A 23,706-nucleotide genomic window follows, 5' to 3' on the forward strand; every position below is an offset into this window, starting at 1 on the left:
CAGCCGCCCCGCAGCATGTGGGATCTTCCCGGACTGGGGCACGAACCCGTGTCCCCTGCATTGGCAGGTGGACTCTCAACCACTACACCACCAGGGAAGCCCACTATATATTTTTCTTCCTTTTTTTTCTTATCTTTGAACTTTGTATAAATGAAATCATTCAATTTGGTTTCTTTGACTTCATTTGCTAAACATTGTTCCTAAGACTTACCTGTATTGATACACATAGCTGTAGTTCTTCACTATCGTGCCAACAAAGGCAAATGGCCAAACAGAACTCCCCCCAGGTTGCTGGAACAGCATTCACCAGAGACGGGGGGGGCAGCCGTACAGATGTGCAGGTCCCAAACGGTGCATTCATCCTGGGCAGGGCGCTCCGGGGGACGATTTCCACCATCGGGCTAAGGTGCTTTTGAGCTGCCCGATTGGGAAGCACAGCTTCTCCTCTGTTGTCCTCAGGGGAAGAGAGACAGTAACGGTAAGATGTCGCAGAACCTTGCTTCAGGCCCTCATCTGCCAGCTCCATGTTTTGTGGTGGGTGGGTGGCCGGGGGTTTGTACCAGCTCTTTCCCTTGACGTGATCCTGGATCTAGGGTCCAAAGGATGCCGTTGCAGCTGTTTGATGTGGCTAGTGGGCAGCAGGACTCACTGCATTGCATTCATGGTTGGAGAAGCACCAGCCCCTCCTCTGACATAATTAAGGGGCTGGGGTCCAAGCTTTGTAATTGATTAGCGCCTTAGGCACTTGGCAGTGGCTGGATTCCATGGAGCCTTATAAGAGGCCTCCTTTTCTGGGAGGCCAGCCTGCAAGGGATAAACTTGGACAGGTTAACCCTTACTTCTCATTCACTGTAGAATCCCATTATAGAAATACCCTGCACTGCACTTATATGTCCTATTGACGGTAATGGATATATGGGTTTCCAAATTTTTTGCGATTATAAACAGTGTTTCTGTGAACATTCTGGTACAAGGGTTTTTCCTAGGATATTAACCTAGGAGAGGATTTATTATATAGATCATACTATAGGTAGTGACAAACTTTTTAAAATTTATTTTATTCAAGTATTGATTTACAATGTGTTAATTTCTGCTGTACAGCAAAGTAATTCAGTTATACATATATATTCTTTTTCATATTCTTTTCCATTATGGTTTATTATAGGATATTGACTAGAGCTCCCTGTGCTGTACAGTAGGACCTTGTTGTGTATCCATCCTGTATATAATAGCTTGCGTCTGCTAATCCCACACTCCCAGTCCATCCCTTCCCCACCCTCCCTCCCTCTTGGCAACCACAAGTCTGTTTTCTAATGACAAATTATTTTTCAACATGGCTGTACCAGTTTACACTCTGATTAGCAATGGATGAGTGTACCTGTCCCTATACCCTTGCCAACCCTTAATATTCTCTGATTTTTACATTTTTGCTCATCTGGGGGGTATATTATAGTATCTTGAAGTTTATTTTCACATCCATGATTACTAATAAGGTTGAGCATCTTTTTATCCACTTACAGGCCATTTGAGTTTATCTTTTGTGAAAGTGCTGTTTGTGCCTTTGCCCATGTTCCTATTTGGGTTGTCTTTTTCCTTTTGATTTGTGGCAATTTTAAAGTGCATATATATTTTGGATAGTAATCCCTTATCGTGTTGCAACTATCTTCCCAGTTGGAGCCTTGTCTTTTCACTCTTTTTCATGGTGTCTTGTGATTTTGGGTTTGTGAAATGCTCATTTTATCTGTGACTTTGAGAATTCTTTGAGACTTTGGCTGAAATCATGTTTTGTTTTGTTTTTTTTTCAGTCAAGGTTTGCATTTGCTTCTGCTTGAGCCCAGACTACTTTAATTCTCACCCTGGGATCACTTTAAATTAAATTCAGCCCTTGAGGTTTTCTCCAAACTGAACTTTCAAGAGTCCTCACCCCTGCCGTAGACTAAGAATCTGGACCAGAAAAAAGGGAATTGTACTCTTAATTCTCAGGGGAGATTTCTTTTTCTCATCCATCCATCCATCCAGCACCATAGTCAAGATAGGCAAGATCCCTTGCTGCCCGCTTCCGTGCAGTGGTTTGTTTCTCCTTTACTCTGGCCTGAAGATGAAGCCCCCTGAGTCCCAGCTTGGATAGAGGCCTGCACTAGGCTCCCCAACTCTGGCAGCCTCTGGGCTGATCTGCAGTTCCCTGTGCTCATCAAAGCAGAATGTCAAGACCTCCAGGCTTCTGCGGAAATCCCAGAATAGAAGCTGGGCTCACTTCCCAGAGTTTTTGTTTTTACTTTATTTTTGGCCTTTGTGCATGCCTTTTTTTTTTTTTTTTAATATTAGCTCAGCAATGATTTAAACATGTTTTTAAACACACACACATAAATAATCTGGGATTTTAGTTGTTTGCTTCTGAAAGTTGACCTGGGTATCTGGTCTTCCCACTGCTGGAACAGAGTGGTACTTTTTTTTTTTAATTTATTTTTGGCTGCGTTGGGTCTTCGTTGCTGCGCACAGGCTTTCTCTAGTTGCAGCGAGCGGGAGCTACTCTTCGTTGTGATGTGCAGGCTTCTCATTGTGGTGGCCTCTCTTGTAGATCACGGGCTCTAAGCGCACGGGCTTCAGTAGTTGTGGCGCGTGGGCTCAATAGTTGTGGCTCATGGGCTCTAGAGCACAGGCTCTGTAGTTGTGGCGCACGGGCTTAGTTGCTCCGCGGCATGTGGGATCTTCCCGGACCAGGGCTCGAACCCGGGTCCCCTGCACTGGCAGGCGGATTGTTAACCACTGAGCCACGAGGGAAGCCCCAGAGTGGCACTTTTATGTAAAATACCCTTACAGAAACGTCTGGGCATGGAGTCACACTTTATAGAGTTGAATCTTGCTTAACTTGAAGAAACAGGCTGCGAAGTATTCTCCTTTTTATTTAAGGCAAAGCGCCGTGATCTCAGTGTAAAGATGAGGGAGCCAGGGGTAGATGGAGAGGGAGGGAATCCCCCTTGGGTATCACCTAGCTGCAGTCACGGCCCCTGGCCCTCTCCCCAAAAGGCAGGAAGAGAGAAAACCTGACAGGCACCGAGCAGCTCTGCTTCCTGCCACAAGTCAGCAAAAGTGGTTTGTTGGGGCTTCCCTGGTGGCGCAGTGGTTGAGAGTCCGCCTGCCGATGCAGGGGACACGGGTTCGTACCCCGGTCCGGGAAGATCCCACATGCCGTGGAGCGGCTGGGCCCGTGAGCCATGGCCGCTGAGCCTGCGCGTCCGGAGCCTGTGCTCCGCAACGGGAGAGGCCACAACAGTGAGAGGCCCACGTACCGCAAAAAAAAAAAAAAAAAAAAAAAAGTGGTTTGTTAATCATCCCCATCAAGTCTGACTCAACTGTTTCTCAAGGCTCAGGTGCCTTCTTATACCAGGAGATGGTTTCAGGTGAGGGAAGAAGTTAAATTGGGCAAATTTGGACTGGATTTTGATATCAGGAAAGTCAAAACTTAGATTGCTTCCCTCCAGGGAAAGCACAGGGAACTTAGCACTGCAGGGACCTTCCTTTTTCACATACTTTGTACATTTGTTTCTGTAAACAGGACCCTTTGACATGGAAGTGTTGACAGAAATGTATGTACAATGGAAATAGCGTTTGCCAAAGTTACCTATCGAAATCATGAGCCTGTGTACGTGCAACAGCGGTAGAAAAACACCTGCAGCGTCATAAGAGTATTACAAAAGTTAATGGACACTTTTATGAGCATATAAGGTAGGGAAGTTCTTTGCTACATTTAAAGATAAAAATAGGATGGAAAAAAAATTCATCATTACATAATCCTTTCAAACAGCAAGATGGAAGGACCCCATGAAGAAAAACCAATGGGCAAATCAGTGGGAAACTTGAAAGATGAAGATATCCACCCCTTGACTTGTGAAAGCTCTTTACAGACAAGGAAACAAACTCAGGAGAATAGATAAGAAACACAAAGAGGCGATTTATAAGATACAAGCAGCTATAAAGATGCTTGGTGTCTAATCAAAGAGGTCCATGTTAAATCAGAAATGCTGTTTACCTAATGATGCTCAGATAGGCAAAGCTGTAGAATGCTACTGATCTGTGGGGGCAAGAGTGTGGGGAACAGGAACCCATACGTTCCCAGAGCCCTACAGTTAAGAGGGGCGTAGCTTTCAACCCAGCAGTTCTAAGAGTTTCTTCTGAGAAAATGGTATACAAATAATTACACGCTTGCATAATTGTATTGGAAGATCAGGAAGTTCCCTGGTGGTCTAGTGGTTAGGATTCGCTGCTTTCACTGCCATGGCCCAGGTTCAATGCCTGGTCAGGGAACTAAGATCCTGCAAACTATGTGGCCCGGTCAAAATTTTTTTAAAAATCGTTTTTAATAAAAAAAATTGTTTTTAAAAAAGGAGATCAAATATACAGTTCAACCATGAAACGAAGGAGAATGCAGCTGTTAAAAGTAATAGGTAATGACCCAAGATGTCTACCTTTGCATGAAAAAAAAAGTTAAAGAGAAAAGTTGATTATGTAACGTGATTCCAGTTGGCATCTATAGACTCATGCTTGGTTTAAACACAGCATCGATGCCATTCCCAGAACCACCCTTCCATGCTGTTTAAATGCTAACAATGAGCTTGTGCAATGAAGGCAACGGTAAGAAGAGCTGGCCCTGGATGGAACTGAATCCCCGACCCCTCAGAGCCTGTCAGCCTGGCTCCTCCAAATAACATCCAAGCTGAGAATCCTCACTTATTTCACACTAACCCTGAAAAGTATATCCCATAGGCCCTGCACAAGCCAGGAGGTTGGAAAGAACAAGTCATCCCGAGTCACAGATGGGGAAACAGTCCCAGCTAAGGGGAGTTCCTTAACTAACTTCCATAGCAAGTGTCTGGATCTTCCTGCCTAAGTGCTCTATTCTGCTAGAAAAGCCTATGGCAGCTGCTTCCCCTAGCCCCTCCTCCTCTTGAGCTATAAGCTTGTCCTCATATGGGGAAGAAAAAAAAATTTAGGTAAGCATTAGTTTTGGGGCAGGAGGAGGAGAAATTCTGGTAGTTAATAGTACTCAGTAAATGTTGGCTGTTCTATACTATTCTAAGGATTCTTATCTATTAATTCATTTTATCTGACACCCCTATGGGGATAGGTATTATTCCCATTTTACAGATGAGGACACCGAGGCCCAGAAGAGTTCAGGAACTCAATATCACACAGCTAGTAAGAGGCAGAGCCAGGGTTATAACTCAAACAGCCTGGCTTGTATTTGACCAGTATCCTGAAAACAGAAAAGATGGAGCTGGCCAGGGCTGGAGAGTGCCTGCATGGTGTCAAGGCCACGGGCCTGACTCAAGCACTGTGGTTCCCTTTATGCCACCTCTCTAACTCACGCCCTACCAAAGGCCAGAGAGGTGTCTGAAACCAAGTTTGACTTCCGCACCAGATTCTCCAGCGGCCAGAGGCTGAACCCAACCCACTCCACCTAGGTTGGGTTACCTTTCCTACCTAGAAGCTCTACATGGCAGCAAAGACCTTTCCAGACCGACAAGTCAGAGGTGAAGGCCCATGTCATACTCGAGCAGACGGTCAGCAGCACAGGCCAGCACTGGTACTGACCTGTCTGGCAGCCGTGCCCACTGTGGCATCAGGCAGCATCAGGGCCAACAGACTGCCATTCAGCCTGTGCCAACCATCCCTGTGTGGACCAGTCCCAGGGGCCAAGGGAGTGGGAAGGGGGGCTGGCGAGGGGAGGAGTAGCCAGCATCCTCTATGGGAGGCTGGGAGGCTCAGGGGGGGTCTGGGAGGAGCTTGTTCAAGTCAAGTTTAGTTTGTTTGGCCCCGGGAGCTCTGGATTCCCTCATCCATGATGGCAACCAGGCGGCATGCTTCGAGGATGCCCAGTCAGAACTCGTGTGTCTGTGAGAAGGTGACAAGCCTTCACAGGCCATTAGCCCTGCCAGGTTCCTGATTCCCAGCTATTGCTGTTCTTTTTTTTTTTTTTTTTTTTTTTTTTTGCAGTACACGGGCCTCTCACTGTCGTGGCCTCTCCCGTTGCAGAGCACAGGCTCCAGACGTGCAGACTCAGCGGCCATGGCTCACGGGCCCAGCCACTCCGTGGCATGTGGAATCTTCCCGGACCGGGGCACGAACCCGTGTCCCCTGCATCTGCAGGCGGACTCTCAACCACTGCACCACCAGGGAAGCCCTACTGCTGTTCTTTGACTCTGCCATGAGCTGACCTCTCCCTACCTTCTCTTGTCCTGCTTTCTCTGCCTGGAATGCTGCCTTTCCTTGCAGAGAGGCAAAGTCTCCTAAATTCAGTCCTGGGAGGCATTGGACTCTACCCAATAATAGAGGCTGCAATTCTGGAAGGACAGAGCTGACTCTGAAGAGCAAGTGTCTAAGATGAGAATGATTCTGTCTAGTCACCACAAGTAGCTTTTCCACACCTGCTTTCACTAGGCTTGAAACAAGGGTCTATTCAGCCTGTTCACCTTCTGTTGCCTTCCAGGAGCTTCTGGGCTTGGCCTGGCTCAGGTCCACAAAGACGCCAACCCCTCAGACCAGGGCAACAGCCAACAGCAAAAGAATTACCCAGAGGAGAGGCCTTGGGTTGCAGCTCATGGTGGAGCCTGCCAGACAAAAAGGATCTGAAGGATGGCAGGGCTGGGCAAGGGCCCCTCCAACTCTCTCCCCAAACCCCAGCCCTTGGTAATCACACTGGGCAGAGCTGAAGCTGCCCTTTTGCAGATGAGGTGGACCATGGCTAGCTTAGCTTAGTTCCCCAATGAATTCAGTTACACCATCTCCTGCCCTCACTATAGCCAGAGCTTCCCCATTTTGTCAGCACACCCTGGAGGGCTAAGGCCTGAGGGGCCTGCCCACAGCCTCATACCTGCAGGCCCCAGCGTAGACTCCCACCTGTAGGAATCCTCAAAGCCCAGTGGCCCGGGAGAGCTCGCCATGCTCTGGGCCTGGCAATGTCATTGTGGTGACCTGAGGCGCACTGCCGTCCTGCTCCTCACGTGGCTCAGAAGCCAGGAACAGGCCTGCAGACATGAAAGAACAAAGAACCCCCATATTTTGTCCTCCACCCTGGACTCACCTGCAGCCCCAGAGCTACATGTAGTCGAGTAAGTCTTCAGGCCTGAGGGGCAGCAGGCAGAGGTGCCGCAGAGGAAGTAAACCTGGTGGGATGAGAATAAGGTCAAGGTACGGGGCTGGCTTGGAGCCGTGGGCGAGAAGCACTGAGGCAGGGACACGGGGTGTGGAACCCAGCCCAGGTCCACACTGCTGCCGGCCAGGCAGGAGGGAAGAGATCTGGGCATGCCGACCAGCCCCAGTCCCACGAGGTACAGAGCCATAGGTGCTGCTTCCCAATTTGGAATCTGTGCCTCCCTCATTCTGGATGGCTCACATCTGCAGTAGCGGACCCTGCGGGAGGGAACCGCTGTGCCGCGCGTAGAGCCCTGGCCCCGGCCTTCAGAGTCCCCCGGGGAGGGCCGACTTGCTCCCTTTGCCACCGACAAATGGGGAGAGGGGATTCCGAGGACGTGGTGTTAACTGGGCAGCAGGAGAGCAGATGTCTAGTGCCCTCTCTTCCTGGCCCTCAATGACCAGTGACTGGGGGCAGGGTTGGGGGGGCGGTTACCATGGCTTCCAGAAACACAAAGCCACGGGCAGCTCCCAAAAGGTGTAGAAGCAGGGACTTCCCTGGTGGTCCAGTGGGTAAGACTCCACGCTCCCAATGCAGGGGGGCTGGGTTTGATCCCTGGTCGGGGAACTAGATCCTGCATGCATGCCGCAGTGAAGATCCTGCATGCCGGAACTAAGACCTGGCGCAGCCAAAATAAATAAATTAATTAATTAAAAAAAAAAAAAAGGAGTAGAAGCAGGAGGAACTGACCTGAACCGGCACCCAGCAGTGTAACCAACAGGTACCCCTTCGTCCACCAGGCGAGGGTCTCTTGGCTCAGGAAGAGGCACGCAGCTGAGATGGTTATTCAGCTACCCTCCCAGGTGCTAACCAGTGACATCTGTCTACGTCTGATGGAGTGTCATGCATCTATTTAAAATATATAGAGGGCTTCCCTGGTGGCGCAGTGGTTGAGAATCTGCCTGCCAATGCAGGGGATTGAGCCCTGGTCTGGGAGGATCCCACATGCCGCAGAGCAGCTAGGCCCGTGAGCCACAACTACTGAGCCTGCGCGTCTGGAGCCTGTGCTCCGCAACAAGAGAAGCCGTGATAGTGAGAGGCCTGCGCACCATGATGAAGAGTGGCCCCCGCTTGCCACAACTAGAGAAAGCCCTCGCACAGAAACGAAGACCCAACACAGCCAAAAAAAAAGACTGGGAAATATTTTTTTAAAAAATAGATCTGTTTTTATTAAGGTGAAAGATTTATATTGTTCAGTAGAACAAAAGTTAATAGTATATGGCCTATGGTGCCATTTATAGATTATGTAGAAAAACCTAAATATACACTAAATGTATCCATATTTACCTTCTGCAGAAGTTGAGTTATAAAAATTCAAAGCAGAGGGACTTCCCTGGTAGTGCAGTGGTTAAGAATCCGCCTGCCAGTGCAGGGGACATGGGTTGGAGCCCTGGTCCGGGAAGATCCCACATGCCGCAGAGCAACTAAGCCCGTGCGCCACAACTACTGAGCCTGCGCTCTAGAGCCCGCGAGCCACAACTGCTGAGCCTGCATGCCACAACTACTGAAGTCATGTGCCTAGAGCTTGAGCTCCGCAACAAGAGAAGCCACCCAATGAGAAGCCCACAAGCAGAAATGAAGAGCCAACACGGCCAAAAATAAACTACTTCATTAAAATAAAATTCAAAGCAGAAGTATGCTGAACACATCATTTCTAGAGTCAGAAGTGAGGCCACTCTGGAACACCATGCCCGGCTCAGGTTAGGGTTGATTGCCTTCACGATCTGGCATTTTCCTTCCTCCTTCTGGAGTGGTTTGCAGGTCGGGGCTCACTGCCCTCCACAGCACTCAGGAAGACCAAGTCCCGTCTGGGGACCTTTGTCCGCATTAGCTCGCAGGTGGCTGGAGGGATTCAGTGACCAGCTCATCCCCGCTTAGCAGATGGGGAGCAGGCAGGAGGAACACGTGCTTCTGAGTGGTCCCCCGCGGGCCCTCTAGGAGCCAGTGTCCAGGAGGGTGAAGGTGGCAACGGTGAAGCACTGGTAGTGAGGGTGGAAGGGCAGAGCTACCCTTCCAAGGCCATCATTCAGGTCCTGAGCTGTCACCGAAAGGACACCTGGGTAGGAGAGAAGTCAAGGAGGGGAGGGGAGGGGCAGCTCCAGCACCACCGCCACTCACCTGACTGGATGGGCCACTGAGGGTACTGGAAGGGGTGGGCACCGGGAGCGGCCCAGTGCTGGTGCAGCACCAGGACCAGAATGGGGTCTGTCCTCTGCAGGAGCCAGACCTCCATGGGGTCAGACTCTTGAAGCAGCCCCACAATAGGGTGGTCCCCCTCCCTGTGGTAGGAGCTGAAAGCCTTGTCTGCAGGGAGAGGGGCTCACGAACTTCAGTTGGCTGTAGGTCTGGGAAGTGGGGGTGGGTAGAGAAAGCACAGGGACCCGTACCCTTTTCCCTTGTCGATCTGCAGCTGGAGCCGCAGGGGGCTGAACTGGGTCACAGTGGCTGGATGGGGGAGGAAAGAGGGACGCCTGGAGGGGCAGGAAGTCACTGGCATTGAAGACACAGTGGATGTGAAGCCTGAAGTCCAAGTTGGAGAGAATGGAGGAGAGAAGACACAGAATCAGCGCATCCAGATTACTGTACTATGTGGATGCGACATACGAGACTTGGTCCAGCGGGGCGGATGGATGCCACCTGCAATCACCTGGGTGATGTGCATCGTTGCCCCATCCTCTGCCCACCACATCTTGTCTTCTCGGGACAGTTCGAGCCTGCTGTGCCAGGCCATCTTCTAGATGGAGGGAATGGAGCCCCCATGGGGCTGACAGATGCCCACCCTGTTCTGAAAGCTCTGTCATCTCACAGACCCAGGTTTGAATCTTATCAGCATTTACTGGCCGTTTAACCTAAGCCTCAGTTTCTCCATTTGTACAATGGCGCTGACCCCCTCTCTCCAGAGGCTGTGCTTAAGGATCAAGCGAGGTCACGAGATAGCCCGCCGGGGTCATCATTGTCCTTGCAGTTGTGGCTGGTCTGCCACTGGGTCCCGTGTGCCTGGCTGGCCTGCGTGGCACTGCACACACCCGGTGGGGGGAGGAGCATGCCGGCACCCGGAGATGTCCTGCAAGAAGAGCTGACCCACCCTACCCCAGCTCCGGAGCGCTCGACCTTCACTCCTACTTGTGGCAGAGCCCTGGGTTCGGGCCTGGGCCGGTGCCCTTGGGGAGGACGTCCTACCAATGGAGACCAGGGCCTGGCACAAAGGAGGTGTCAGTACACACCAGTGATTCCACCCCGACCGGAAGGCCTTTCCTCTGCGGGGCCCTCCAGCTCAGTCCTGATGGCCCACAGCTGTTTCCCTTTACATTTCCCTTCTGTGATGAATTCTGGCTAGCTCCCGTAGCTTTTAAATCCTGATGTCCAAAGCATGACAGATTTCTGCCCCGGTCCCCCTGGGAATACATAGCATTTTGAAGGAAAATACATTTGAACCCTGACGCCAGCAGCCTGCCCCAGCCCTCATGGCAAGAGGGTGGGAAAAAAAGACATCTGGGAACCCACTCAGTGACAAGCACTGAATTCCTACACCCCGTGGTTACCATATTAGTTCAGGCTGAGGTTGGTGCCTGGCCCCTGGGGTTCAGAGACAGGTGTGACAAGCTCAGATGTCCTCAGGGGTTACCCCCTGGCACCCTGGGTTTCTGGCTCGTTTTGCCACCTGAGTCAGCAGGTGCCAGTGGCCCCTTTCAGTGAGGGGTTCTCCCTCAGCTCCTCCCCCACCCCACCCTGTACCCTCAGAGCTTCAGCCCCAGCTCTCTTCTGCCTCATCTGCGGCTTTGCAACCTCTGAGATCAGGAGGTGGCAACGGCCAGGCACAGCCTTGGCTTCTTCCTGGGGCCTGGAAGGGGACTTTTCAGCTTCTTCATGCTTCGTTTCTCAGCTTAGTTCCTGGAGGGATAAAGGTGAGGGCTCTCGAGGACTCCAGCCCTCTCAGGCCCTGCTGTGGCTTCTGCCTGCCAGGCATGGGCAGGCCCCGTCTAATGCTCACATCAGCTCTGGTTGAGGGGCGTTGCCCCGGCCTGGGGGGCGGGTGGTGCTGGGAAGAGGTAAGTAGCTCATCCGAGTTCACACAGTGGGTGATAGCAGAGCTTGGACATGAACCCAGATGGCTCCAAAGCCTGTGCTAAGCTCACCTGTGCCCCCTTCACACCCAAGCCTGCGGCCCAGCCTGTTTGAGGAAGGTGCCATCCCACATGATGGAACCCTGTGGCCCCATCCAGATGCCGATGTTGGACACCAGCTGGTTCTGCTGGATGCTGTCCACCTGTAGGAAGAGACAACTGGGGGAGGCCCTCCCAGGGGGTGGTCATGGGCACCAGAGTGGCGCCCACTCTACCTGGACTGTGGTGTCACAGCAGGTGAGAGGGCTAGCCGTGGAGACCACGGAGGACCCTGCCTCCTGGTTGGGGAGCAGCTGGGGGGCGGTGCAGACCAGGTGGACATTGATCAGTGTCCTGCACACCAAGGCTGTTTCTTGGGACACCACCAGGACGAAGTGACTGTTTCTGAAGCACTGGACAGTTGCTGGGATGAAGGCAGATCAAAGAGGAGGGTCAGGGCCTTGGGGTTCAGGGTCCATCATAGACACGGTGCGGGGAGGGCCTGGGCGACCGTCAGCATTTGAGGGCTGGCCTCGGAGGGGAGACCTGGCTTCTCTCACTGCCCTTTCTTGCAGTGGTAACTCCAGCAAAGCCTTCACAGACCAGACTTTCTCACGCAGGCAACAGACAGGTGAACTACACTCTAAAAGTAGGGTCACCATTTAATATCATCCACGCTGGAATGTTCTAGATCTACGGGTAGGGGTACATGTAAAGATAGATTAACTGTTCTCAGGCTGGGGCAGGTGGTCACCACATCTAAAGATCTCCTCTGCGGTCCATTCTGGGGGCCAGGCTCTCCTGGGAACGGGGCGGGGAGCAGTTTCATCACTGGTGGGTGAGGTGGGGGAGGAAGCCCTCCTATTCCTTCAGCATTCAGGGGACCAGGGCCTTGCTTGGTTTGGAAAGTGGCACCTGTGTTGCCATAGTAACAGGGACCCTCTCTGGTGTTGGCATGACAGCAGCCAGCTGACGGGCTTCCTTTGAACTTCTTCTCACTCTGCGGGGGATGTGCCTGGAGGTCACCTGGCACTGTTCCTGAGTCAGAGGGTACCTAGGGCTGGGGACAAGAGTGGTGAGGACATGAGAAGGAGCCACGGGGGCTGCAGACCTCCAGGGAAATGGAGGGCAGTGGCCTCATAGAGCCCAGAAAAGGGCTGTCAGGCCACCGATCCTCAGGAAGGCTCCCTACAGAGTGCGCGCATGGAGGACTCCTCCGTACCTCCCTCCGTAAGCTGGCTTGTCAGTGGCTCCCCACCGTGTTCCAAGGTGCCCCGCTGGGGTCGAGCTAGGGTGGGGTGGGTGGGTCGAGGGACAGTGAGGCAGGGGTTAAATGGGCTGAGCTGTCCTCTGGGGTAGGGCGGAGGGGATGCAGATGAGGGGCAGGAAGTGAGAATGTGGTGGGTGGTGCCAGGTGGGAGTCTGGAGTCCAGGTGTGATCAGGTTTGGGACAGATCAGAGTGACCACTGGGCAGCACAGCTTCCGTGAACACCCTCAGGTGGGAGCGCCCATCCTACAGGAGAGAGGGCGACAGGGCAGCAGCATCCAGGCAGAGGAGGGATCGGTGCCCAGGACTTAGTCTTCCTCACCCACCAGCCCACTGAGTGGTCTTGGGTTCCGATGTGTCCCTGGTCCCTGAGGAGCCTCTCTAGCCTCACACTGTGTTAGGGCAAGCTGCTTCCCAGCCGTGGGGTCTCCCCCAGAGCAGTGAGATCCCTACCTTCTCCAGCACATGGCAGTCTTTGTAATTGGCAGAAAAGACCGCGGGCCCCTGGGGCTCGGCGGTCACCCGTGATAGCGGATGGAGCAGCTGTTCACCCCAGACGGGTTCCCAAATTCATCTGGAATGGGGGGAGGGGAGACAGGGATGGAGGGAAGGAGTCACGGATGCTGAAGGGTGAAGCCAGAGGCCGTTGGACTCTGCTGAGAAGGCTCCCCACTCAGGAGGAGAAGTACCTCCTAGAGGTCTCCTGGGGAATTAAGGCCATTAATACCACCTTGGCTGTTACCATAACAAACAACGGGAGCAGACAATTAAATAACGTGGCCTCCTGGCTGGGGTCCTAAAACAGAAAAAGACCTTAGATAAAAGCTAAGGAAATGGACTTTAGTTATAACAATGTGTCAACATTGGTTCATTAATTGTAATAAATGTCCCATCGGAATGTGAGATGTTAATTACAGGGGCAGCTGTGTGGGGTATATGGGAACTCTCTGTGCCGCTTCTCAGGTTTTCTGTAAATCTGGGACAGTTCTAAGAAGTAAAGTCTATTAACAACAACAAGCCTGGTTCACAGACAGGGGCGCTGCCCACGCGCCCGGCAGGGTCCCAAGGCCTTGCTTGTATTAGCTCATTAGTGGTCGTCCTCCGAGGGAGGGGCTGTCCCCGTCCTCATCTCCTGGAAGCCTTAGCTCAGGGTCCGGACGAGTCCAGCTCAGCGAGTGTTAGTCCCCACAGGTCATTATAATTCATAGCAGCGGGGAGAGCATGTGGCTTGGCAGTTAGAGTCTGGTTCCAGTCCAGCCCCCTGGTCACTTTCTGGCTGTGACCTGGGACACATCATTTTTCTGAGCTTTGGTTTCCCACTTGTGGATTGGGGTTGATATTGCTTACCTCGCAGGGTGACGGGAGACTGCAAGAGACCAATACCGGGAGTGATAAGTCATTTGTGATAATGACTGAACACTTGGTAGTGATCAACTTTTACTGTGGTTAGCGCCGAGGTGGGGGAAGCTCCGTGGGTTAAGGGGCCTGGGAGCAGGGCAGGTAGAGCCTGCGACCCCAGAGGCAGGGCAGTCTCTGGGGGGACGGCTGCCTGAGCAGAAGCAGAGGCGCCAGTAGACACAGGGGGCGCCGTGGGGGGGGTATTGTGCCGAAGCGGAGGGAATTTGGGGGGGGAGGGCAGGGGATAGAGAGGGGGGGAAACATTGGACTTAAGCGGGGCTGGGAAGGGGAGGAGATGTGGCTGGAGGGGGGCAGGGGCTGGTGAGGTGAACTTCTTCCTGCGGGACGATGGGAGGTTTTCAACTGTTTATTTTGAAATACTTCCGGACTTACTGAAAAGAAGTTCCGTATATCCTTCACCCAGATTCCTCAAAAGTTAACTCTTTACTTCGTTTTACATTGGTTTCAGCGCTCACCTTCTCTCTGATTGTATGTACATGCACACACGTGTGCACACGCACACACACATACACACACATGCAATTTCTTCCATATAGTGTGAGAGAGCTGGTTGCAGACGTGACTGACTCTGAACAGTGCTGTGTGCATTTCTTAAAAAACAAGCAACCACAGTCAAAAGATCAAAATCAGGAAATCGACATTGGTATGACACAACTGTCTAATCTATGAACCTTATTCAATTTGCCTATTGTCCTCATGCTTTTACAGCAAAGGAGAAAGTTTTTTTCCCAGACCAGGTCCAGTCCAAGGTCAGGGTCATGTTCCTTGGGCCTCCTCCAATCTGGGACAATCCCTCTGTCTGTGTCTTTCATAGCGTGAATATTTTTGAGGAGTACAGGCCAGTTATTTTGCAGCATGGCCCTCATTTGGGTTTGTCTCGTGTTTCCCCCTGCTTAGACGCAGTTTATGCATTTTTGGTGGTGTATGGGTTGCTAGGGCCACCATAACAAAACACCATAGACTTGGTGGCTGAAACAATAGAAATGTATTTTCTCACAGTTCTGGAAGCTGGAAGTCCAAGATCACGGTATCAGGAAGTCTGGCTTCTTCTGAGGCTTCTCCCCTTGACTTGCAGGTGACTGCCTTCTTGCTAAGCCCACACACGTGCACATACACCCCTGGTGTCTCTTTATGGGTCCAAAATTCTTCTCCTTCTAAGGACACCAGTCTGATTGGATTAGGACCCACCCTAATAGCCCCATTTTAACTTCGTCACTTCTTAAAGACCCCATCTCCAAATACAGTCACATTCTGAGGTACTGGGGATTAGGGCTTCAATATATGAATGGAGGCACAGTTCAACCCATAACAGGCAGCAACACCCCAGAGGTGATATTGTGTCCTCCTAATTGCATTCAAACCGGAGGCTCGTCGTACTGGCTTGTCCTATTACTGCTGATAGATCTTTGATCACTGGGTGAGATGGGGTTGGCCAGGTTTCTCCACTCTACAGCTACTGTGTTTCTCTTTGTAAATAGAAAGTATATTATGGGGAGATATTTTGAGACTACTTAATTATCCCGCCTCTCAGCAAACATTCACCCACTGGTGTGCTGGCTCTCCAATGCATCATTCTTTCTGTCAATACATTGCTTTGCTTTCTATTGTAACAGAGAGCTTTCCCTGATGGGGGGTTTTAGGTGCCAGGGAGAGCACCAGACAGAGGAGTTGAGAGCCCTGGAGTCTATCCTGCATTCACCTCTCAGGAGCCAAGGGACCTTCCCCATCTGTAAAATAGGCATGGAATTAGATAATACTCAGAGAGGTGTTTTCTAACGGATCACTGACCTTACTCATGAGGAAGGCATCTCTCCCAAGTCCCTGGAAAGGCAGAGAAAGAGCAGGGGAGCTTCCTCATGGCCAAGGGCAGAAAGATGCCTTTGAGAAAAGTGGTGCTGAGCTGTCCTGGAGAGAGAGAGCCCTGAGCCCTCGGTCATGACTCTACATTCTTGCAAAGACTCATGGGCACCAGAGCTCATCTGCCTGATGCTGGGTGGCCTCAGCCTGCAGCGGCTTGAAGCAGGGTTTCAGTTCCCAGCCAGGGATTGAAGTCAGGTCACGGCAGTGAGAGCACTGAATCCTAGTCACTAGACCACAAGGGACAAGTGGCCAGTTACAAAGCCCTGGCCCATCAGCTGTGTAGAGACGAATTTCCATACAGAGATGGAAAGTAGTGAAACAAGTAAAGTGTTTATTAGGAGGAAAAGGGTTACGTGTGGATAGACACACGGGCGGGCTGAGAGAGAGAGAGAGTCATGCCCCTGTGATAGTTTGAATCACTTATATGGAGCATTCCTTCCTGGTTTCCTTTGGCCAATCATCTCGCTTTGCCTGGTTCTGAGGCCGTATTTGGTTTATCTCAGAGTCCTCTTATGTGTGCACACACATCTCTTAGCCAAGATGGATTCTAGCGAAGAAGGCTATGGGTAGGTTGACATCACTTACTATGAGATGATACCCCCTCCCTTTTGACCTCTGAGGAACCTTTCTGCACATGTATAGTTGGGAAGGACTCCTTGCCTTCAAGAATGAGGAATATTTGGTCTTTTATCTCTTTTCTGGGCATGGCTCAGCTCTTCTTTTGCTCCTCATCTTGGAGTATCTGTCCGCAGACGACAGACTCCGGCTGCTCAGCCTGGGGCCCATTTATCTCCTGCCTCAAGCCTTAAGCTCCAATTCTCACCCACAAGAGACCTTGGAAAAGTCATCTACTGGCTTGGTGACTCCATTTCCTCATCTGTATAGTGGGGTTACTATTATACAGATGAGGTTACTATTATAACTTGTAGGGTTGCTCTGAGGATTAAATAAATAACCCATGTAAAGCACTGAGAACAATCTGCATGTGGTAATCATTTGAACGTGATAGTGATGAAAACCACCATTATTTTTTATGGTTGAGGAGAGAGGGTCAGAGCAGGGTGACTTGACTTGGAACCTTGGCTTCCCTCTTGGCCTTTTTCTAAACCTCAGTTTGTTTATCTCTTTCTCACCTTTTTAAACTTAGTCCTTTTTATTTTTGAAAATTGGACTTGAGCTTCTGAATCTGTAAAGTGGGATTAAAAATAAGGTCAAGGGACTGCCCTTGTGGCACAGTGGTTAAGACTCCACGCTCCCAATGCAGGGGGCCCAGGTTTGTTCCCTGGTCAGGGAAATAGATCACACATGCATGCTGCAACTAAGAGTTTACATGCCACAACTAAGGAGCCCGCCTGCTGCAACTAAGACCTAGTGCAACGAAATAAATATTAAAAAAAAAATAGGGTCAAAGTCACTGAGGTGCTGAGAATTCCGTGTCAGCTCTCCACCCCATCTGTTTTTTGTTTTTTGTTTCTTTTATTTTTGGTCGCACCACAAGGCAGTGGAAATTCCTTGACCAGGGATCACGGATCAAACCCGTGCCCCCTGCAGTGGAAGTACGGAGTCTTAACCACTGGACCACCAGGGAAGTCCTCACCCCATCTGTTCTGCTAATAAAAGCCAGGGATGGAGGGAGGGTGCCAGTGGAGGAAGGGGCCTTTCTAGGCTGGAAAGACAAGGCTGACGGGGACTGGGATACTGTGATCTATGATAAGAAATATATATTTGGTCTTTGTCCCCATCCTGGCAGAGCTCCTAAACCCCCTTGGAATTTCCTGGGAGGAGAGCAAAACAAAGGTGTCTTTTGTTATGTTGTTGAGGTTCCTTTAGGAAGGTACCTAGGGATGGAGCTTGCTGCCAAGGGAACCAACCACATGATTAGAGGATTAGAACACATCCCCCCTTCCCCACCTCTTGGGAGGGGCTGGAGATTGAGGTCAATCACCAACAGCCAGTGATTCAATCAATCATGTCTATGTAGCGAAGCCGCCATAAAACCCTCAAAGGACGGGGTTCAGAGCTTCCACATTGGTGAACATGTGGAGATATGGGGAGAGTAGCACCCAGAGAGCACAGAGGCTCTGCGCCCCTCCCATACACCTTACCCTGTGTGCACCTCTTCCATTCAGCTGTTCCTGAAAAACGTTTCTCTGAGATCTGTGAGCTGTTCTAACAAATTCATCAAACCCAAGGAGGGGGTCGTTGGAACCTCAGATTGATAGCCAGTTCAGATCAGAAGAGGTGACACCTGGACTTGTGATTGGTGTCTGAGTAGGGGGAGGGGACAGTCTTATAGGACTGAGTCCTTAACCTGTGGGATCTGATGTTATGTCTCCATGGAGATAGTGTCAGGATTGAATTGTAGGCCACCCAGCTGGTGTCATGGGGAAAAAACCCCACACAAAATCATAGGGACCAAAGCATGTATGGGAACCGGCAGGAAGTAGGTCACCTCACCCTAGGGGCTTGCAGACAGACCCAAGGGAAGCCCTAGCCATGGTCCCTGTGTCATAGGGAAGAACAAATCTGACTCCATATTGGATCTGTTTCTTTTACTTTAACCTTTATATTCTATTGCTTTTGCTACAAGTTAATCACTAAAGGGATTTTGCCTATAAGCTTAAATTATACCTAATGGCCCATCTCTGGGAACCCTGCCACCCAGGTAATGAGTGTTAAGCTAAAATCCCTTTGTTTAGCTCACAGGAAACATCCTGACCAAGCCTACCTGTGAATGGCTGTAGGAAAGAAGAAATTAACACATCCCCTCTGGAGTCTGGCTGGAACCAGGAAGTGTTTGACTTTACCCGCCGCCCCCCACCCCCCAACCTTTTAGTATAAAAGAAGCCTGAGTTCTAACTCAGGCAAGATGATCCTTTGGGACACAAGTCCACCCTCTTCTTGGTCTCCTGGCTTTCTGAATAAAGTCGCTAGGCCTTGCCCCAACAGTTGGTCTCTCAGTTTACTGGCCTGTCCTGTGGCGAACAGTACGAACTTGGACTCGGTAACAGCTGTGGATCCTGTCGGCTGCAGAGATGCTTCCCGAAGCTTGTGGAGCATGTTTAGCAGCAGAAAGTCAGCCCTACTTATCCCGCAGAGCTGATGACAATGAACCTCAGAGAGTCCAGTCATCTGGGAAGCGCTGCGTTCTGGTGCTGGAGCACCTTCTTCTTCCTTTTTTTTTTTTTTTTCCTGGTTTATTTATTTTTTACTTATTTATTTATTTGTTTAGGCTGCACCACGTGGCATGCGGGATCTTAGTTCCCTGACCAGGTATTAAACCCATGCCCCCTGCAGTGGAAGCATGGAGTCCTAACCACTGGACTGCCAGGGAAGTCCCTGGAGCACCTGCTTCTGAGTTCCAGCTCTTCTGCCCACTGGCTGTGTGGCCTTGGCTGGGCCACTCAACCTCTCTGTTTTCTTCTCTGGGAGTGAGCAGGATAACAGTCCCTACCTCAGGCTCACAGGGTGCTTTTGTGAGAATCAAACTAGCTTAATACACATGAAGGGCTGAGCCTGGTGCCTGGCACGTAGGAAGCACCTGGTAAATGTAGCTGTTACTATTTGAAATAGGTGGAGTAGCGGCCCCTCAAAACATATGGACACATCCTAACCCCCAGAAACTGTGAACGTAAAGCTTGTTTGGAAAAAGGGGCTTTGCAGATGTAATTGAGTTAAGGACCTCAAAATGAGATCATCCTGGATTATCTGGGTGCAGCATATATATACAATGCCTATAAAAAAGATATATGTCTAGACTTTTTGGTGAGGATTAACTGGCATACATGTGGGTCTGAGAAAAGTTATTAGTTAATAATAACAGAAAGGTACTAGTCCCCAGGGTTGTACCCACCACAGGTGAAAACAGAGTCTGGGAGAATTGCATCAGGCCATGATTACCAGTGGATCCAGACTGGTCGCCGTGAGGAACTGGGGGTTCTTTTCGGGCCTGATCTCCAATGCTAGAGATTCATTCTGTGCAGCAAAGCTTCACTGAGAGCCCCTCCCACACGTCAGGCCTTCTGCTTGGCTTTGGTGATGAGGAGATAAAATAGGAGCTGTCTCTGTCCTCTAGTTGCTCGTGATGAGGGCGGGGTGGCAGTTGTGTGAAAGGTACCCTGGAGGGCAGAGGTGCAGGATATGAGGTGAGGCAGGGATGTGGGAGGTAGGGTCTGAAAGGCTCAGCAAAGTCTTCGCAGAGGAGGTAACCTCTGATCAGCGTTTTGAAGGATGAATAGGAGTTCACAGAGAGGCCAAGGGAGGAAATGGTTTTCTAGAGCAGGGACCCAGCAGCAGAAGGGGACAGAGACGGTCTGGTATGTACAGGGCGTGGGGATGCAGGGATAAGTGCTGACGGGTGGTAGGATGTGATTAGGGAAAAGCAGAGATGAAGGTGGAGGCACAGGCCGGGCCAGATCACTGAGGGGCTTGTTGGCCACGTGAGGAGCTAAGCCTCCACCTGTGGGTGCTGGTGGCGTTCGGGTGCTCCACCCGGGCCTCCCACAAGGTGTCCTGTGGGGTCCTGCCCCTCTGCTGTGTGGGGCCCACTCCAGGGCCTCCCAAGTATGGGAGGCTGGAGGGTTCCAGGGCATGCCTCACCTGCTTCCTGCTGTGCATCTCACATCTCACTTCCTGTTTTATTGACTCTTTAAAGAGGCCAGAAAGGAGCCTGAAAACCTGCTTCCTAAGGCAGGGCCGGAGGCAGAAAGCCCTTCTGGGCTTGGCCCCATGGCTGGGGGGTAGCTGGCCCATTCTCTTGACTGTTCTTTAAACACACTTGATGCCACGATCATTCTCTTGGGAGCCCAGAGACACTGATGATCACAGAAAGGGGTCTTGCTGTAGAGAATGCACTTGAGGACACGGGGAGGGGGAAGGGTAAGCTGGGACGAAGTGAGAGAGTGGCATGGACTTATATACACTACCAAATGTAAAACAGAAAGCTAGTGGGAAGCAGCCGCGTAGCACAGGGAGATCAGCTTGGTGCTTTGTGACCAGCTAGAGGGGTGGGATAGGGAGGGTGGGAGGGAGACGCAAGAGGGAGGAGATATGGGGACATATCTATATGTATAGCTGATTCACTTTGTTATAAAGCAGAAACTAACACACCATCGTAAAGCAATCCTACTCCAATAAAGATGTTAAAAAAAAAAAAAAAGAAGAAAGGGGTCTTGCAAGATGAGTGGGGGAGGGGAAGAGGCATTCCAGGCAGCAGCAGCAGCGAACGCAAAGGCATGGAGGTGAGCAGAGGGGAAGGGGACAGGGACCGGTGGGCTGTGTGCTGGATCCCGAGAGGACTTGAAGGCTGCTTTGAGAGCCTGGACAGTTCCCACAGGCAGCAGAACCCCCGCAGAGCTCTGTGAGGCTCTGGTTCGTCTACTCCAGGGCAGTACGTGTGGTTGATGGGGAGACAGACCTGACTTTGGCTCTTTCAGGCTCTGACATCAAGTTGCAAGCCATGGAGAAGGCTGTGCTTCAGGGACTATGGCCTGTGCTCTGGGGGTGGCTGCATCTTTCTCCAGGTCCTGGGGGGGTCACTGGACAGCCCGCCCTCCCCCCCTCCCAGTGCCACCAGGACCCAGCTGCCGCTCCCTGCTCCGAGTGCACCAGACACAAGGAACCCGAGTTCTCCATCCCAGCCAAACCAGCAGCATCAGCATGCTCTGGGGAACTTGCTAGGAATGCACATGCCCAGGCTGCACCCCCAGACCCGCTGGATCGCACGCACTAGGGGTGGGGGACCCAGCAGTCTGGACGTCACAAGCCCTCCAGTAGGTTCTGAGGCACATTCAAAGTGGGACTGGCTGGTCTATTTGCCAAGGCCCTGATCACGTCACTCTCCTCCGGACTCTGAGCGCCACACGGGCCCATCTGGCAGCCTGGGTGTCCTCCTGCCTACAGCACCGGCCCGACACTGCGAAGGGCTCCGCAGGGTTCTCTGATGGCATCTTCTCCCGGAGGCGCCTGTCCTCTGCTTTCAGCCAGGGAGCCCCGGCTCAGAGTCCCCACGGCTCACGAGACTTTTTCTCTCAAGTGTCTGGTGCGGAAGCCCAGTGCTCGAGAGGCCTGACATCCAGGGAAGAGGCACCTCCTCCCCGTGCCCGCCCCTCCCCCAACTCCAACTCCTTCCCGCCCAGGCCACCTCCATGTGGAGCCTGAGGGACTTGTGTGGGAGGCAGGTTTACACCGTGGGAGTGCAGCCAAGGGCCCTACAGGAACAAACATCCCTGCCTCCTCATCTGGAGTACTTTCTGCGTTTGTTTTAGTAACTTTTCATAAAGTGTCCTGGGGTTGGGAGACAGTCACCACAGTGATTACAGGATTGGAAACGAGGGCTGGGGGAAGGGGGCAGAGGCGTGAGCGTTTCAGGTGAGCAGGGCCGCCATCAGGGCTTGTGCAGAGTGTTCACCGCTCAAGGGTACCTGCTGGAGGGGCTGAGGGAGGGCTGAGAGCCAGGAGGAGGGCTGGGCCCCACCCCAAGCCTGATGCCCTAGAGCTAAGGTACGTTATAGGAGGAAAGGAGGGATTCTTTTTTTTTTTTTTTTCTGGCCGCACCACGTGGCATGTGGGATCTTTGTTCCCGGACCAGGGATCAAACCCATGCCCCCCGCATTGGGAACATGGAGTCTTAACCACTGGACTGCCAGGGAATTCCCAAGCGGGGATTCTTTCTAGGCCCAAAGAGCAGTCTGTGCACCACTTTGGGGCAGGGACAGTGCAGAAGGAGCACCTTTAAAAAATTCATATTTTATTGCTGTGAAGTTACTTGCCCAAGGTCACCTGCCACACTCCGCTGCCTGCACAGCCTTAGAGGATGTCTATGGCTCAGCAGGTTGGGTGTGGAGGGGGGTGGATGGGGATGAAGGTACTTTCCCCCGAGTGGAATGGAAACACCCACCTAGGGAGGGCTGTAGGCACTTGTCTTTAGAAGACGGAGACCCTCTGTCCCTAAGAGGAAAGGGGACATTACCCTAGTGCTACTGATTTGTTTAAACAAGGCTCTTACTGATCCTCCGTCTTGGATGACAGTGAGCAATAGTTCCCCCATCACACTCTTCACTCAGGATTGCAGTCTGTCAGCAAATTTATCCAGTGCCAGGCCCTGTATTAAGTCTGTACCAAAATGGAAGAGTTTTGTAGAGTCAATCCTATGGGGGTCCCCTGTCCCTGATTTGGGGGTACTGAGTTCTTAACATGTTTTGAGTATTTCCTGGTTGCTGGGATGCTAAGGTTGGAGGAAAGGTCCTGGGAAGCTTGGTCAGCGAACGAGAGTGAAGACTTAGGGAACAGGTCAGTGCAGATGTATACAGTTCAATCATCTCATCCATGGGCTCTGAGCCCAGCCCATTTTATTATTATTATTATTGTTATTATTATTATTATTATTATTATTGGCTGCACCACATGGCTTGTGGGATTTTTAGTTCTCTGACCAGGGATCAAACCTGGGCCCTTGGCAGTGAGATCGTGGAGTTCTAACCACTGGACAGCCAGGGAATTCCCAGCCCATTTAAAATAAAAGCTGTATTGCCTTTGCCCTGCAGCCTATACCCATTTTTCCCCAGGAGGGAAGAAACCTGATTTTTATGAGCACCTACCATGTGCTGGGTGCTTTGTGAATGAGGACATCTCACTCAGCCTGGGAGGTGACACTGTCGCTCTGGTCACAGATCGCCAAGTGGGAGCCGGCAAGGGGAAGTGGCTTACCTCCCAGCTGGGCCTGCGGGCAGCATGGACAGCCAGGCCTGTGTTCTTACCATGGCCCCGCCCTACCTTCCTGGCCATAGAGACCCTGGGGCCCCTCACAGACGGGCACCCCCATGCTGCCCGGGCACATGGGAGGAGCCGCACCGGTTTCTTTCCT

At 51.6% G+C, this 23,706-nt stretch overlaps 1 protein-coding gene across 1 annotated transcript; it reads right to left on the reverse strand.

Moving 5' to 3' along the window:
* Nucleotides 1-5,562: 5,562 nt before the first annotated feature.
* Nucleotides 5,563-23,664, reverse strand: ZP1 (zona pellucida glycoprotein 1; the record flags this gene model as incomplete). The annotated part of the gene is given in 23 exon segments (XM_082629330.1): nt 5,563-5,671; nt 6,471-6,501; nt 6,504-6,534; nt 6,538-6,608; nt 6,872-6,943; nt 6,946-6,990; nt 7,082-7,123; nt 9,135-9,198; nt 9,201-9,220; nt 9,223-9,248; nt 9,307-9,483; nt 9,574-9,642; nt 9,644-9,712; nt 10,316-10,368; nt 11,346-11,459; nt 11,532-11,719; nt 12,211-12,264; nt 12,267-12,355; nt 12,669-12,758; nt 12,760-12,809; nt 13,017-13,087; nt 13,090-13,137; nt 23,616-23,664. Coding segments are annotated over 23 exon segments (1,632 nt in total).
* Between the last annotated feature and the right edge of the window lie 42 nt (nt 23,665-23,706).

The sequence above is a fragment of the Mesoplodon mirus genome (genome assembly GCF_964341445.2).
Source record: "Mesoplodon mirus genome assembly, chromosome: 7".
Lineage (NCBI taxonomy): Eukaryota > Metazoa > Chordata > Mammalia > Artiodactyla > Ziphiidae > Mesoplodon > Mesoplodon mirus.